At 44.8% G+C, this 17,588-nt stretch overlaps 1 protein-coding gene across 2 annotated transcripts in view; it reads right to left on the reverse strand.

Annotated features, from left to right (window-relative positions):
* Positions 1-17,588, reverse strand: part of LOC126046428 (cyclic AMP-dependent transcription factor ATF-7) — a 70,410-nt gene that overhangs the window by 35,931 nt on the left and 16,891 nt on the right. For both annotated transcript variants that reach the window (XM_049818796.1, XM_049818794.1), the window contains exon 3: positions 13,333-13,401. In XM_049818796.1, coding sequence (XP_049674753.1) covers positions 13,333-13,380 — 48 coding nt within the window. In that variant the 5' untranslated portion in view covers positions 13,381-13,401. The remainder of the gene's footprint in view (positions 1-13,332; positions 13,402-17,588) is intronic.

A 17,588-nucleotide genomic window follows, 5' to 3' on the forward strand; every position in this document is an offset into this window, starting at 1 on the left:
AACCTGAAGAAGTTAAGAAGCCAAAAATCTTTAACTGCCCCAAAGACAGACTAATTCAACATTTTGCAAGAACTTCATTTTATGAAATGGTTTAATTTAGCAGGCTTTACTGCTGAGATTAATTTATAGCTTGTTTTGCACTGCTGCAAAACTCTCCCACCCCATCCCCTATACACACACAATTCTTTATTGTCTAGATGTTTACTCTCAGGGGGAATTTTAGGACTTTAATGTTTTTATTGTTTTAATCCAGCATATAAAAAAATTATTTGAGCAAAACAGCTGGTACAAGTGCTTGGGAAGTGGTGGTGCAGTTTCTCAGCTTGCATCATTAAGCAGGTGTTAAATAAACACGATGCCATGCTCCTCCCGAGATTTACCACGGCAGGAGATTTGCAAGGGATCTTTTAAGAATGGCAGGGACGCTACTGAGCCGACAGCTCAGAGTCTCCTGCATGGACCTTTGCTTTTCTGCCAACGCACCCAGGACCTGCTTTAGCCTAAATTCCTCCAGACAGTACCACTACGCCAGGGAAGGGGAGAACTGTGGCAAAGAAAAAAATCCCCGCTTGCTACCTTCTGTACACAAAGGGGACTTCTGCAGATAGGCCACGTGCCCTGTTCTTTATGCACAGAGAAGAAAAAGCCCAAAAGGTACTTTTTTCTTTCCGACATGCACATGCTAGTCCTTTGTGTGGCTACAGCATCGCAACCCCCCCAGCGGCAGGATAACGCAGCATTTGCCCAGCGAATCCATCAGTCCTTTACAAACCTCACATTTCCTCCCGCGCCAAAAGAGCTACTAGAAATAAATATATTTATTGTGAGCTTTTACACCTCAACCCAAGAACTGACTCTTTAAGAAAGGTTCTCATGCAAAGCAGCAACCCCCAAGGGGAGAGAAATGTTAGCCAAAAACCCCCTAAAGCTTAAAAAAAGCATGACTAGAAATCCCTTCTATGAATAACTCCGCTTTCATTCTCAGATCTCACATGAAATCTCTAGAAAGGACCCGAGAAATTATGGCTTAAAGGTTTTTTTCCACCCTGCTCTTCAGCAACGAGATGCTTGGGAGGGTTTCTCCCCACAAAGCGCATAAGGACACGGCATGTCCCATTTGCCCGTGTTCCGGCATCACCGCTACTGCCGCCACCACAGCCGGGGAGAGCCGCATCAATCGCCCGACGCGTTGCTTTGCACCAGCAGCCGTGCTGGCCCAGCTGCCGCAGAGGGGCGGAGCGGCCTCCGCCATCCAACAATGCCCGACTTCGGCCCGACGAGCATCCTTGGGAGAGAAAGAGAGGATTTTAGCTGCCTTTCCAATTACCAAAAGCCATCTCTAGCTGCCTCATCATCTCTTTGCAAAGCTCAGTTGTGTCCTTCTGGGATTAGAGAACTGAACAGGGGAAGCAGGGCCAGGGAAAAAAAAAAATCCCCTGGTTATTTGGATATTGAAATAAAACCAGGTCACAGGCTTGTTGGGTTACTAATAACTCTGTGCAGGGCCTAAGGAGCTGAAGGAAAACATGACACTCTTTCTCCTTGCGACCCAAAGCAGCCTCCTCAGCATCATTTTTGCTGGGGAAGCAGATGGAAGTCCCAGGCAGAGTCGTCCCTACTTGTTTTTTTTTGTCCTTAAGCGTCAACTTGGCTGGATTTTATGCAAGAAGTTTACAGAAAATCCTGCAAACTCATGAACCTTTTTGAAAATTACACTTATCCATGATGGCATGATAACGATGCCTTTGTCAAAGCTATGTGCAGCATCCACAATCGGGGAGAAAGTTATCTGTTCATGCAGTAAAATAAAATTCATAATTTTCTCAGAGATTAGCAGACAGGTACCAAGTGAAGCTTTGAACAACAACAACCCCCCCCCCAAAAAAAACCCAAACCACAAAACGAAACAGCCTTGTCTTCAAAAGACTGGTTTTAACATAAGGAAATATTTTACTGGCCAAAATAAAATCCACAGCTCAAAAAAGCCAGGAAAAATTCAAACCTGAGTGTAAGGCAGGCTTTGATTGTACCTTAAGATCTCTCTCGTTTCCTAACCAACCCTCCTTCCTCCCTCTAAAACCTCCAAACCCAGTGCCCTATTTCTCGTTTGCTTTACAAGGGACAGCAGCTGCCATACAGCAGGGATGAAAAACAGGTTTTGCAGTTCTGGAAATAAGATCACATGAGGTTAAACTCACAAGCCACGGTCAACATGGCAACACTCACAGGTTCACATTCAGCTTCGAGAGTATGCAGCTACCAGCAGCTTTCTGCTCTTATTAAACTCAAGACCACAAGCAAGCTTTTAGATCAGTCTAATTTCAAGTTAATAAAAGAGCCTGGCTCAATTTATGGCTTCGTGCTAGCAGCACATGCAGTTTGCATTTTTGATATAGAGCAAGAGCTTTAGGTAAGGACTGGGCTGAGATTAGTTTGTTCAAAGCAGAAACTCCATGGTCATGAAACTCCTTTAAATCAAAAAGAGAAGTAACCATTCCCTGCAAGTACATGGCCATGTTCCTCTGTGGATATTTTTGCAGCCCTGATCATGTTGCCAAGAAAGGGGAAACGCTCCATCCTCGTTCCCCCGCCGCTGCAGAATGTGGAAACCATCCCATAATCTGGGAATAACGAGAATATGGGTCAGTAAAAGACCAAAACAAAACACAAAACAAAACAGAAATTGAAATCATAAGAAACCTGTCAGTGTCTGAGAAACTCCGGACCCGATGCCATGGGCTTCACTGTCCTGCGAGCAGCACAAGCAACTGGTGCTGCAGGTGTGAGATGGGCATGGGGGCTTTTGCACGCTCTGCGAGAGGGGAGGCGAGAACAGCCCTACCCTCTTTGAAATAGCAAGCCCCCCGAGTAAAGCGCACACATCACTGGATATTCTGCAAAACCTGCATCCCCTGGCACCGTGCAGAGGCCACTTTTCAAGCAGGGGATGCTCTCCTACATCGATGTCCAGAGTAACGACTGCTGCTGACTTTCCTTCCTGCTGCCCTCAAGTACGTGGCATCAAACAGCCCCAATAAAGGGGGACTGGTAGCCAGGATATGTTCATATTCATATAAATATATATGTAGATATACATATATGACTGCTTATATAGGAACATATCCTGGCGAGCACGCTCTCTCTCTGTACATATATATATTTATAGTTGCTGAGTCTGCAAGTCACCCATCGAAAAGCAGATGGCTTAACAGTCCAGCTTTCCCTGGAAATAAGGCTTGATGCCCCGCAGCGCTACTCGGCGCCCTTCCTCTGAAACGAGGAAGGTTAAACGAAGTTTTAAGCGCCTCTGAAGAAAACCGTGCTGCTGCCTCCAAGCTCTCAGCCCCCCATCTCACTGGCAGGAGGGGCTCCCTTTGCACGGGAGACCAGAAACGCACCTTCCCCAGCGCCGCAGCGCAGCGGTAGGTGCATTTCTGATGTGATTTGTGACCAGTTGAAGAATCCTTTGGGAGAAGAGGTGCTCCAAAAGGGCAATTAGATCCATTACTGGCTATTCTATTGCCACATGAAATAGGTTTACTAGTTGTGTGCCGCCTCATATACTCCATTTTTACGCCAAAATGAACAAGTATGCTAATGAAGCGATTGGAGAGCGTGCTTGATACGGCGGCAGCGGACGGCGAGCCAATGCTTTGCAGCACGGCTCATCCTCCGATAGCGTTTTCTTTGACAGGACCTGCATTAAAGCTGGCTTCTGCATATTTTAAGGCGTTATTAGGTATTCTGCAGCCTCGGCACAGCATCTCTAAGACGATAGAGGGGAAAACCATGCAGCTATTTCTTCAAATCCAGAGGTGCTATTTCTTCATTTTAATTGCTGCAGCAGCCAATATGGCTAAGAAATCCTAATGAAGGCTTGTTCTAGAACAAGCATTCACCGGAACAGAAATGTAGAAGCTATTGCCAACCTCACTGCATCTCCAGAGCAAGAAGTCAAAGTCACAGCCCACATGTTTCTGAGAAAATCTGAACTAGAAAGGAACTAACATGAGTTGAAGGTACTTATCTCCTCTACATACACATTAAACTGATTTGTGCTAGTAAGCAGTTACTTCACACACAAAAAACCCACGGATATATTTCATCAACCAAATCTGGGAGGTTTCTAGTGAAATATGCAGCTGAGCCTTATCAAGCATGTCCACCGCGGCTCCCAGAGACCTTTTGCCAGTCATATTCTAGCACTGCATGCACAGTACACACAGGAGGAGGACACTGTGAAAGCTGAAGATACATGCAATAACAGTTTCCAGATAAATTTTGCTGCAATGCCTGCCCTTTAAGACAGCCTCCTCCCAGAATGGCCTTAGGGGTGGATGTCCCAGCTTGTGGCTGTCCCTGCATAGGAGGGAAAAGCTGCTCTACACACCCAGCCCTTCACACGTGGCTGCAGAAGGCAGAGCAACTCCTGTGGCTCCCACGAGGAAGGAAAGGGAGGACGAGCAACAGTGTGTGCACACACAAGTGTGCTTGTAACATCATGCAGTTTCACCTAGAAACATGTCCAGTTTCCAGATTAAGTTGCCTTCTACCAGTTGGCTTCTTCCGATGAAGAGTTTTTAACAAAACCCCTATACAAAACGCATCACCCCAGCAGATTAAGGTGAAGATCTCACAGGTCTCTGCATCCTGCTATCAGCATCCCTGATAACAAAAGCTGTCCCGAGAAGGTATTTGGCAGCAGGATTAAAGCTGGGAAGCTTATTCACCTGCAAAAGGACAGCAGAGAGCAAGAAAACCAGCAGGAAAACAGCGAGGACACCACGCAGTAACTGTTACTCTCCCACTGCTAGTTCCACTTTCAAGCAGGCCATATGCCAGTACAGGAACCAGGTGTTGCAACAATCCCTGCATCTGTGGCACTGCAGCAACCATCCAGGGGTTATTTTTAAACGGCAGCATTTCACATGGGGAAGGGGGGGAGGAAAGAAAGGCAGCAAAATAGAGGAATTAGCAAGTCCAAGAAAGGGGGCAGGAATGAAAACCAAGCCCCACACGCTGGGTGGGGTGCGACAGCTGCACAGCACCATCCTGCCCCGTGGCACGAGGCCATCGCCCAGCACCAGCGCTAATAAAAAGGGCATTGGGGATGACTGCAGCCTGGAGCTGCGACAGAAAGCGCACCCCTCCGGGAGGGGGGAAAAGACTGCGCAAAGCCCTTGCAAAAGAAAAGCCTTTTTCCTGCAAGCCGAGCCATCCTTCTGCAGCGCGAGGGGCTTCCAGATTCATCACGGCCAGAGCGGCTGCTCGGTCCCCGGCTTTCCAAAGTGCCCTGAAAGGCTGTCAGCATGTGCTGAGAACACCAAAGCAGCCATCACGCTAAAAGCACAACTCCTAATTAATACCTAATCAGCCAGAGGGGATGCAAACATGTTTTCCTGCAAAGAATGAACCACCGGCATTTCACATTATTAAAAGTTGAGTCTTTGGCAGAGGCTTACATGGCAGTTTCTTCCCAGAGCCGCAGGATTTGCGCAGAGTCCTTTGGCATTCAGGCTCTTATTTAGAAAAGGGGAATTTGGAAAGCTGTCCAGACCCATTTCCATTTGACAGACAAGTGTCTGTGTCGGTTCAGCACTGCACACGTGCTTCAAATGCAAAGCAGAGCTGGCATTCTCAGAACTGGCAATGAATCCCAGCCATAGGAATGATAAAGATTTTAACTTACAGGAAATGCTGCTATTAAATAATATTTAAGTCTTAATTATATTTTAAAACAGGCATTTTATAAAAAAAGAAGTTCTATTATAGTGCTTTTGTAGTTAAAGGTCTGTCAACATTTCCATTTTAAACCTTCATTTCTAGGGGGTTTATAATTTGGTCATAAAAATTCATTCTAGGCTGGAACTTGGCATACAGGGGCTCAGCCTAGGAGCAATATTTTTTATTATCCAATTTGGTTTAAATTGGTTTGGCCGTTTTTAAGTTATAGGAGTGTAAAAAATAAACGTTTACTGGTTTCAGATGCCTTCTCAAGCTTATTATTATTCAAAATTAGCTTTCCCCTCCCCACCTCCAAAAATACCTTTAGCAAGAGGTGGGAGATATCATTTTACTCTGCTGACAATACATGAGTTACAATTCAAATTAATTCACTTCTTTTGATGCTAACTACCTCAAGAGTTACTATAACCAACCACTACTTTTACACGGACCCATTACATACTGTAAACGCTTGGAGATTTGTGTAGCATCTGCCATTTTGTGCTTGATGTACAGGTACTGCAGCTGTAAAGGCCTTAATTTGAAATAAATAATTAACTCTGGAAACCTGCATTCCTGTAAAATAATAGAAGACCTTTAACCAAGATGTTTCTCTGTTGAATTTTATTTCAGCTGTGGCAGCTTCAAATAAAAAGCTGCAGATGTGAAGCAAGCAGGCGTATACAGCTAGGAATTCCTCGCCACAGAGCTTCAGACGTTTCCTTCAATTTAAAAAACAGAAAAGAAACTCTAGTTTATGGCTCGGCTCTTCAAATCACTTGGGTGCAGTAGGGACACAACATATACGTGACTTTGCATGCTAACTACAGACAAGGGGTATCTGTGCCCAAGCATAACAGAAAGCTCGGAAGATTTTATTCTTGATCCATCATTAACATCCACAGTTTTTCATTTTAATATTTGATTGGTAGCTGGGGGCATCAGCTGCAGCTTGACCCCAACCCTTTTGGGCATGCAGGCGAAGTCTTGTGCTGCCTGGGGCCACTTGCAAGGGCTCGCAGGCGGATGGGATCTGCCTCCTGTGTGATCCAGCCCTTTGCTTGGGTCCCCTGGTGACACACGGCATCCAGCCCCACGACATCATGGTGTCCAGGTCACCTGGGGGCCCCTGGAGCTGAGACCTGATGTCAATCGTGCCACATAACCCTGGAAGGGGCAGTTGCAAGTCCTGCTCTTGCTTGCCACCCTCACCAGCCCTATCCAGCTTTGGCGATTAGCACTATCCACCCTGCTCCACAGAAGCCATTCTTCTGATTAATAAGCCTCCGATTTCCAAAGACATAACGGCTCCTACCTCATTAAATCAGTGGGTGTTAGGAGTCCGAATTCTTTAGGAAAAACACCCTACGCCTGTGTCCAAGTCCAGTCCCACTCAGTTTTCGTGCCAGGACAGTAACAATTTCTACTGGAGGACAGGGTGTCATAACTCTGCTTAATAACCATTTAAATTCCTGTTTGCTCTAACAGCAGGTAGCCAATTGGGCTGAAGTTTCTCAAAGATTCAATTTTAACTCTCTGAATTTCTTAGGCAGTTTGTCTGGCTTCCCTTCATAAGCTTCAGGAACAAAGTCTCAAGAGGCAGACTCTAAGGAGGCTGTTAAATCAACACACAAGTATTTCTTTCTGTACATGCTCATATTCAAACCGAACACATTCGTGTCCTGCGCATGCGTGGTCCTGGCAAGGGCTGGCAGCAAGCTCCAGCAGGGCTGAGACATCCCTTTGGATTTTCTCAGACAAATAAAGGAGGCTCCCGGCAGCTTCGAGACAGGGAATATTTTCTTACATTTTGCTTCATGCCATAACTGGAAGGAAAGAAGGACGGTAACAAAGCAAACCTTTGAAATTATGGCAAAAGAAAGATGCTTTGTTGTAAAGTAAATGGGCATGCGCACTTTCTTCTTCCCACCTCTGGACTGCTCTACACGCCTGCCTACTTTCTTCACTATATTATTCTGCCTCTCTTAATCACAATAGCTTGTCTTGAACGATCTGTTTCCACGGAGGACATTCAGGCACTGACAGACCTGCAGAGACAGGGACAAGACTCCTTCCTCGCACTGGTGGAGCTGGTCCCTACCTGAAACTGGGATGGAGATACACCGGTATAAATCACAGCTCAGGTTGCTGACAGCATTAACCCCATGGCTGGAAATCCCACAGCAAACCTCCAAGAGGCCAAGGGACTGTGCATGTCCTGGGCCACTCGAAAGTTTGAACTGTGACAAGAAGAGCTCACCGCTTCTTGGAAAGAGAAGAGGGCCATTTTTTCCTCTCTACACCAGGACTCATATAAAAAGAATAATCTATATTCATTTGGATTATACAAGCTACAAAACACACCTTAGCTTCAGTTCCACATTTAACCAATCGCAGAAGCCATTTGTTGCCTCGTATATTACAAAGCAATAGAGATTTAAGGGATAATGGTCATGGCGGCAGAGTATACAAAGCAATAAACTGCTTTTGAGGTTGGTTAAATGCCAAGTGATGCTGAGGCCTCAATGCCATAAACATTATTTCTATTATATGACAAGATAAGAGGATACAATAAACCACAAAGAAGAAAAATCATTTTCTGGCCTCGTGAAAGTTCTGGGCTTCACGTTTCTCGGACACTGCACGAGCATCACCTCAGTGGCATGGGTTTAAGGGGAATAAATTGTTAAATTAAGGGTGGGTTTAAAAAAGCAAACGATTGTTTGAGGAAATGGCCTGTATAACTGTAGTGCTGGAATTAGGGCCTGAGTGATGATTTGTGTCACTTATAAAAAGTGAAATGGTGTGGAGTGGGGAGGCAGGGGCTAGGGTAAGTCCTGGTCCCAGTAGAATACATTCAATATTATGGCTCCTCCATTAGTTTGGGCAACAGGAGTGGACCAAACAGTTTTATTAATAAAGATGTTCCTCCATTATGACACTTCATAAAGCCTTAAGCAACCAGCGCTCCTGAAGCCTTCAGGAGAAGAGCAGAAGCAGCACAACTGTTGGAGAGGCACCTCTATCCACCAATCTACATTTCACACTGCCAGCTTGCCTCCTCAAATCACCCATCAGGCACCCTGAGAAGGGTCTAACACAGTTTTATAAGGGAGGATATACAGCCAGACTTTGAGCAACTTCCCTCTGCCACCACTAGCTCATGGTAATGAAGCAGCACCAGAGCATCCGAAGCCCCTGCCTTCCTTCCAGACCTTTGCTCTAGATGCCTTAGACAGGACGGCCGAAGTTTTAATTACCCTGTGTTAATGAGTCAGAGCTGTCTCATTATATAGACTTAGTTAATACCTTTCAACTTTAATGGCAATGCTAAAGTTTACAGCTAACACTTGGTTGCACTAAGGCTGCCTTTCATCACTCAGTATGTTTTAAATGGGATTAGAAGATTTTAATAATGATTAGCAGCGCACACCACCCCCAGATTAGTTTCACTTAACAGATTCAATGAAAGCCTTACTTGAGGCATTGCTCTACATCTTCTGCAGACATTTCAGAGGCAGGGGCCTGCCTCTACCTCCCTCCTTGCCTTCAGACAGTGGCACAGGAGGGCCACGTTCCTGCTGGAGAATAGCTCTTGTCCCTCTGTGCAGAGGGGGCCAGGGGGAAGGGGGTCAGGGAAAAATGCGTCACCTGTCCTCTTAGAGAAGAAACCAGATAAATGACCTTGAGAAGAATCATTTTTAAAAGCAGTATATATGTGGCACATTTAGAAGTCAGCTGTGTCACAGCAGACTCACTGTTGGGAAGTGATCGCGTACAGAATCCAAAAATAACAACCATTAAAGACCTAGCAACCAAAACATGTTTACATACCCACTGAAAGCCCACTAGCTGTGATGATATGGGGGGTACAGCAAGATCTGCTTATCTATTTTCGGTGGCCATTCCCTATTCCCCCTCCTCACTTCCCTGAAAAGTTAGCTTTACAGCCTTTTTCTACATAGAAACAGTGAAGGAAAAGGAGGAAAATGGGGCATTCAGCATAAAAGACGGGGCTGGTACCAGCTACAGAGGGAAAGAGGCAGCTAATAGTTCAAAGAAATTACACTAGGAAGCAAAATCACTTTTTTTTTTCCCCCTTTAAACTAAATGGGGGAAATCACACTACCTTCACAGTAATTGTCTCCAGTCTCCTGTTCAAATTAGTTTGGCTCTGCTCTACCTTCTCCTTCTCCTGTGACCTCCCATGCTACTGCATCTCAACACAGCATTTGCAAGAGACAGATCACTAATTTTAGCAAGCGGAAAAGGACCAGGCGATTTGTCCCCATGCCCACTGCCCCAACTGACAGTGAAATCCAGAAGCCCATCCCATCTTGCTCAGGACCAAAGCAGCCTGTTCCTGTGCAGCGGGAGCAGACCACTAAAACCAAACTGCACTCCTCAAACAGGGGAATACCCAAAAGAGCAGGAGTCTGCAAGGATAAAAACATGCCAATGGATCGGGCACGGGATCAAAAGGTCTAGTAATGAGAAAGGAACAGAAATGCTGGAGCCATGGTGGTGAAAGGACCCAGCATGCCAGGTGTTATCCCAAAAATGTTGACCCTGATAACCCAAGAGGCTCAACAGTCACTGACACCCTCCCATTCAACTGGCTTTTTCCTAAGCAAAATGCACCCAAAGGTCTTAGAGAATTAGGAAAAAAGGCTGAATTCTGCAAGCAAGTCTCCCTTCTCCAGTGCCAGCCACAGTTTGGCTTGTTTTTGAGCTGGGAAAAAGCCTCCCGTGCTATAAGCAGTAACACAGCACCGCTTGGGTGTGCATTTGTGTGCCTGGGTGATTACCTCAGACAAAGCTCAAAACTCTGGATCGTACAGACTCTGATGGGAGCCATAGGCCCTCAGCACCTGTGGGAAGGTCAGGATGTTTCTGAAGCAGATCACACAGAGCTGACTGCCCCTTTTTGTTCCCTGTGTTTGAAGACAAGGGTCTCAATCTTTGGGAATGAGGGAATGAACCGAGATAGGTGCAGTCCCCTCTGACCCTTATTAAGGCTTCACTTTAACATGAGTCCACACAAAGAAGCCATTTCTGATGGGATGATCCACAGTGGCTTGTCAAAGGTCAGGGTTTAGTGCCAAAAGGCAGCACGAGCTGCTGGGGAAACAATGCAGCACACGCTTCGGAGGTCGAGCCCTGTGGACAGCTGCTGGCCACCACCAGCCCTCCAACTTCAAATTCCGATTTATTTTTTATATTCAAAGCTACCAATTGTGTTATCCTGTCCAGCTCATTGCAATGATCCAATTTAACTCCACTTGCCCCAGAAAGCACAACTCATCGAACATTCATTTTAGCCGATGATCGTTCCACAGCGGTCTGTACAGCTCTCAGGAACCACTGTGCTTCCACAGCAGTACTGCTGCGCATTAGCGGTGAGCAGGATTTGTAAAGGCTCTTAACCTTCAACGTGAAGCTGATGTACAGAATACAGGACAAAAAATGCACGTAAGACATTAGGACTTACAGGGAGAGACTCGGAGCTCCGTGTATTTAGTTAGTCTGAAGGACTGTTAAGGGATGACTTGATCAGTCAGCAAACACCTACAGATATCAGAAATTTGACAGGAAGGATCTTCTTTTGTTTAACAAACAAAAATTAACAAGATCCACAGCCTGGAAGCTGCAGCTGAACAGGTTTAGACTGGAAATAAGGCATAATTTTTCCTCACCAGTGAGAGCAATTAACTATTAGAACAACTTAACCAAGGGCTGTGGTGAATTTTCCATCACTGGAAATATTTTAAATCAAGCTTGGATCATCATTATTTAATACATGCTCTGGTTTGAACAGGTATTGAAGGACGTTCTAGGAAACTGTGCACGAGGTCAGGTTAGATCACAATGAATCATACCGGTATGAATTACCCGGATTCTAACATTTCAATATTAACATGAAGAATTGTCAGAATTACCCATAAGCAGCAGTCTGGAACAGCGAAAGGAGGAAGCAACCACCTTTATATGTCATTTGTGGGAGATTGTGGGAGATTAAATTTAAATACATTGTTGTTTGCCTTAATTGCTTGTTTGAATCCGATTTTAAGGTTGTATGATTGAAGTCCTCACATCATTAAGTGCTCAAATACAGCTAATACATTTTATAAATGACTTGCACAATTTCACAGGCAAAGAAGTTCAAGATAAAAAGCAGCCTACAAAAAAAAAAAAAAAAAAAAAAAAAGATCACCTGCAAGTGGATAGAAAATGCTTCAGATGAGGCTAGTGCTAGAATGACCAAAAAGCTGAGAAGTCCTAACTGTGTGTTTTTAAAGAGCCCCAGTCCCCAAGAGTTACCAGATGAGAGTTTTGACCCATTTCTGTGCTATAAAAATAAATGCGTCACAGAATTCACATGCAGTCTCAGAGGACATGCCCTGGGGATGCAGAATTATCTTTAATTGCAATTGAGAGACCCACAAGTGGCATTAAGACATTAAATACACTGAAGAATTAGGGGGGGGGGGGAGATGGGAGAGGGGGAATACCCTGGGATCAGTTAGAGCTCCCAAACGCGTCACAGCCATAATAGTTTGGCAACCCAACATCCAACAGTTGCGGCCAGGAAAACAAAGTGCGTGCACTTCGCTAAATATCTAATTAAAAGCCACAATTCTACCCCACTCCTTCCCCTAGAAAAGGCATCTTAGCATTTTGAGGTTCAAACACTTCAGAACAGACAAACCCAGTTCTCCCTGGACTCTGCACAGGACTGTACTTCCACAGAAGCCCCAGTTTCTAATAGCTCCCATTCAAATAGCCCCAGCAGTAATTGCACAATTCCCCTGTTCCTCCCATTAATACAGCGTGTGAGTCGCCAAGACACTGCGCCACCGAGTGCCAGAGAAACCCTAAGCTTGGCTTTGGGAAAACACTACCTTTATTGCAGAACCAAGCAAAATGCAATGGAAGGGTGCCTTCCCAGGCAGGTGAGCCTACGAGAAAGGTTGTACGGTGAGCCTACGAGAAAGGTCGTACGACTGAAAAGTAGATGTGACTCATTCAAAGCAATAATCGTTTGCCCTAGGAAAGCGAGCAAAAGTTTTGCAAGGCCATAGCCAACTCTAGCATGCTGTCCGTGGAGGAAAAATTCACAATGGTTTGGGTTTTTGGGGGTTTTTGTTTGTTTGTTTGTTTTTGCAAGACCAAATAGACTACAGCAGTTTGGGGTTCACGTAACACAAACCATCAACTGTCACATTCTCAGCTGCTTTACAGAATATGCTACAGCAGCTAACTCATCCCGACAGAGAACGAGTATCTGTCCTTTGGTTAAATAGCCTTGAAAGAAGATGAGCAATGTTATCAGAAAACATTAACAAGAGATCAGCATGTTTTCTCTGGGCTGCGCGGGTCTCATGGAAAACACCAGCAGAATAACAATACGCCACAAAGCAAGGCAGATTTCATTACTTTGGAGTGCCTGCACTTGCTCATAACCTGGATTTACACACTGCAAATCCTCTGATCTGATTACCTCCAGTGATCACGTAAAACACCGGCTTTAAACTCTTTGCCTCAGTGATAAAACAGCCACTTTGATTCACAACGACACATTCACAATAAAGTATACTGTAAACGTACCTGTCCACAGCCAGGGGCATTGCACACAAACGGCCTGTCGTCTCCCATATTTCATGCAGCTGAGCTAAGCTGAGGAGAGAGGAGAGAAGAGGAAATTGTTAAATAAGCTAAAAAAATTAAAAATATCAAGAGCAGAAGCTGCCCTTTGCAGGGCTGTAATTAATCAACGCCACGCTCACAGGGAAGGAGGATCTCTTTGTGCCCCAGACACGATCAGGGAAGAGAAATTAATCCAACCCAAGTTTAAATAAGACTTTGGAGGGCCCAGTCAATTTTTCACGTATGAAGAGAAAGCGCTGCATGGCAGCTAGAAGAGCTCACTGGTAACTGCGACAAAGTGAGACAGTATGGGCCAATGGGTAGGAAAGGAACAGGAGTTTTCCACACCTGCGCTCCCACCAAGGCCCACCACCAATTCTCCAGAGCGTCAAGGGACTTTCTGCATCTCAGTGTCACCACCTGCAAGATGGGGACAACACTCATCTCTTGGAAAGGACTGGCCGGTGCAGCAAAGACCTATGAAACACCCCCCAGATGGAGGGTGTCGAGGAAGGGCACTGCCTGCTTCACACTCCCTTAGTATTTACAGTAGAAAGTATAGACACATAAGCAAAGACAGTGACAATCTACAGGAAAAAAAAAAAAAGAAAAGTGCAAGCAAGAAGCGATCAAATAAATCCAAGTCCTCTCTATGTACAAGTTATATTTTCAATGGGAGAGAACTAAAATTTGTCATTTAATTAATTAAGGGATTATAGGAGTGGTGCTCCGTTTTACAAGGCAATAATCTGGCTCCCTAGTGGGTAAACTACAAGGCTGATGGCAGGGGTAGTTTATCACAGATTATAGCCAAGGATAACAAAACACTCAGTCCTATTATGCTACAAGTGAAGCTATTCTTATTAATAAAAAATAAGAGTAAATAAAGTAACCCCCACCACCTCAAATTCAAGAAATAATGGTTCCCTCCACCCACTGATATTTTTATAGCAGGATTTTAAAAAGCTATAATAAAGCAAATGCTATCTCTTCAGGGGGTTTACTGTGCGAACATGTTCTGGCTGTTCATGTTGCTTCCAGCATCTCTTACTCCAAGTTCAGCACTTGGCTTCAGAGACTCATGTCAGCCTGCTAAAGCCAAGAGCAGAAATGAAACCAGGACACAGCCAAAATGCATTCACGAAGACACAGGCTCTTTTAGTTAGCTTTTTGCATTTCTAACCATTAATACACGCACGCAGACACACACACACACACTGAGCAGCAGCGAGAGGGTGGGGAGAGTTGTTATTTTTAGGAGCTATATGAGAAAGTGCTCCAAGAATGCAGCAGAGGGTGAATGCATGTGCTACAGAAAACAGTCCCCTTTTCAATAAAAGCAAAAGACACAGAAATCAATTATTGCTTAATATGAAAAAAAGATTATTTTTCTATTAACATGCGCTAGGGCAGTGTGCAGCTAAAATGGGTGGCTACAAGAGGTGGAATTCCCCTCCCTGAGTGTGGCTCAGCCACACCACACAATAGCAACAACCAAAAGCTATGAGAAAGTAGCTGCCAGTTTTTCTCCAACAAAAAGGGGAGAGAAGTCCACAACACTAGACTATGTTTGGATTTATTAAGCAAAACTCCAGGACCTATGCAAACAAGAACTCGCAAAGGATAAATAGCCCTCTCACAAATGGAACAGGCAAGCAGCCAAAATGCTCCCTCGCATAGGACAAGCGTAATAATAAAGGCAATAAAGATGGCCAGGAACATCCACCCACCACAGCAGCCCCCCAGAAAAGCACACAGAAGTGACGTGGGGCTTGCAGAACTGGAGAGTGGTGTGGCAGGAGACAACAGCAGCTCTGTGTCTTCACCAGGAAGATTAAAACCTGGCGAAGACTAGCCTTGAGGTGACACGGGTACAGATGACATCAAGATGAGTCTGAATGAGGACACATTAAAAAGATAGGACTCTTCGTACCATCCTCCTGAACTTCTAACAAAGCTTCAAACTGGGAACTTGAGAAACCAAAATACTGACCCATTGTTCTTGCCTCCTAAACAAATGGGATCTCACCTCCAACTGATCCTCCCCCAAGAGGAGTCTCCTTCAGGCCCTGAAGTAGCTGACTTAAATGCATCTGCTGCATCCTAACAGTGGACATATGAGCAGCTGTCATGACCTGCTCTGGAGGCACAGAGAAGCCCAGGCTTCCTCAGGAAGTTTTAACATGCAAAAGCAGCCTCTAGCAAGGAGGGATGAAGAGGTCAAGCCTTCTTGTAATAGCAAACCACTGCTCAGATCAACTCCTGATACTGCAAAGAAGAGAAGCACAAAACTCATTAAACACTTTTTATCACCTGCAGTCAAGGTCCAAAAATATTGCACCTAAACCTTCCACTTAGCTCCACAAAAAGCTACAGCTCTGAATGAGTCAAGAGACAGTGCTTAGTCCATCACCCACTCCTAGCAGAGGGCAGCCTACTAAGTACTATTCTTTCTGTAAGAAAATAACAAGAGAAATCAGATCAGACACAAAGGAAACTCGATGACTGCTATTTTACCATCACCTCTGCAGTATGGTGGCAGGTAAGACTATGGTTATCAGGATACAGACCAAATAAAAGTCAAGAATTGCTGTCTTGGGCAACCTGGACCTTGTTTTTCCCCCTCCCAATGGTCAGACTGTGACCAGTCTCACTTTGCACCTCTCTTCCTTGTTGATAAGAGATAAGGATCTGTCCCACAGCTCTCAGCACGGCCAAGGCTCCCAGGAGCTGCAGTCAGTGTTGTCTATCAAGCTGAAGGTAGAAGTGAGAGTTGTTAGTTCCAAATTTCTTAATCCTTATTTAGTCAATGATTTGTGCAGGCTTTGACAAGTTGGTTACCTGCCTACAAAGTGAGGGGCAAAACTTGGCGCTTGTGGGGGCTCACAGGTTCGTGTTTGAATAGCGCTTTGACAGTGTAATTAGCACCAGGAATGACCATGCTTACAGCTAGCAAGCTAAGCGCGTGGCCATATGAGAGCCTGAAAGCTCCTCTCTGAGTCCTCACAGCCAGGTATGCTGGTGAACTGCTCTACAAAGGGAGCCTGGGGCATCAGATTTTACAGTTTATTCTCAAACTAACCACAAAAATCAGAAGTCCTCTGCCAGTCCAGCACCGCATTCAGCAACTGTCAAGTGATTAAGCAGCTCCAAGTTAAAAGCTATGGTATTGAGACAGCAGCAAAGTCACAAAACTTTAAAGGACAGTTGTAATGCCCCTTGCTGTCAAAGTCAGGCTGCTGCTGGAAGTATTTGAAGACTGTTTAAATCACCCTCCTACGTTTAAGCTCGGTTGTGTGGGATGAGGTTGGGGATGTGTTTATTCCATCAACAAACAAGTCTTACTGTTAAACATGCAGCATAATTATTATGGAGGGAGACTGCTGTATTTCACAGGGCAGCCAACCCTATGCTTTTTTAATTAACACAGGTCAAAGATCTGTCCTTACCGCTGTCACTTAAGCAGCCTGCTGCCTTCACCAATATGAAGAACTTTGGGGTCTCTCTAGCTCATATTTATGCTTCTGATGCATATAAAAGCTATTTGAGAAATTAAAGAAATGGATCAGCTGTCACTCCTGGGGCTTTGATAACACTAACTGAAATGGAGAGCAGGAAAAACAAAACAAAAACCCAATGGCATTTCAGGCTGCCTGCCAGCTACTTCTGATAGCATAACAAGCAGCTCTATTAAAAAAAATCGGAACCAACACACTGCAAAAACCTCAGTTTACTTGATCTTGCAAAGTGTCAGGAGGATTCACTCATTCTTTAAAGAAAGATTTAGCTGCTCATTCACTACAGAATATGACTGGTATGTACATACATGTGCTCAGATTTATATCTCATTTAGTCAGGATAAATTGCTTCAATAAATTCTATTCTTAAGAACAGGCAGAATAAGCAGATGATTGGATACTGGGAACACATTCTCATTCCTCTTCCTGCAGCCGCGGGACAGTATTTCACTGTTTTGATGATTTTTAGCATGTTGGAAACAGCAAGGGGAAGCAGAGAAATGCAGACAGATTACTGAAGCGTGCTTCAAAGTTCTGTCAGCACAGACCTGACAAGCAGCTGCTGTCTCACGGAAAACTGAAGAGACATTTTCAACCAAAATAGACTGTGCTCCTCAAGTCTGTGTGCGTTTTTCTCTCTCTCTTGCCTTATTAGCTGATGCAAATAACCTACAGGCTGTCTGTAAAAAGAAGTAAACC

Source organism: Accipiter gentilis, chromosome 16, assembly GCF_929443795.1.
Source record: "Accipiter gentilis chromosome 16, bAccGen1.1, whole genome shotgun sequence".
Taxonomy (NCBI): domain Eukaryota; kingdom Metazoa; phylum Chordata; class Aves; order Accipitriformes; family Accipitridae; genus Astur; species Astur gentilis.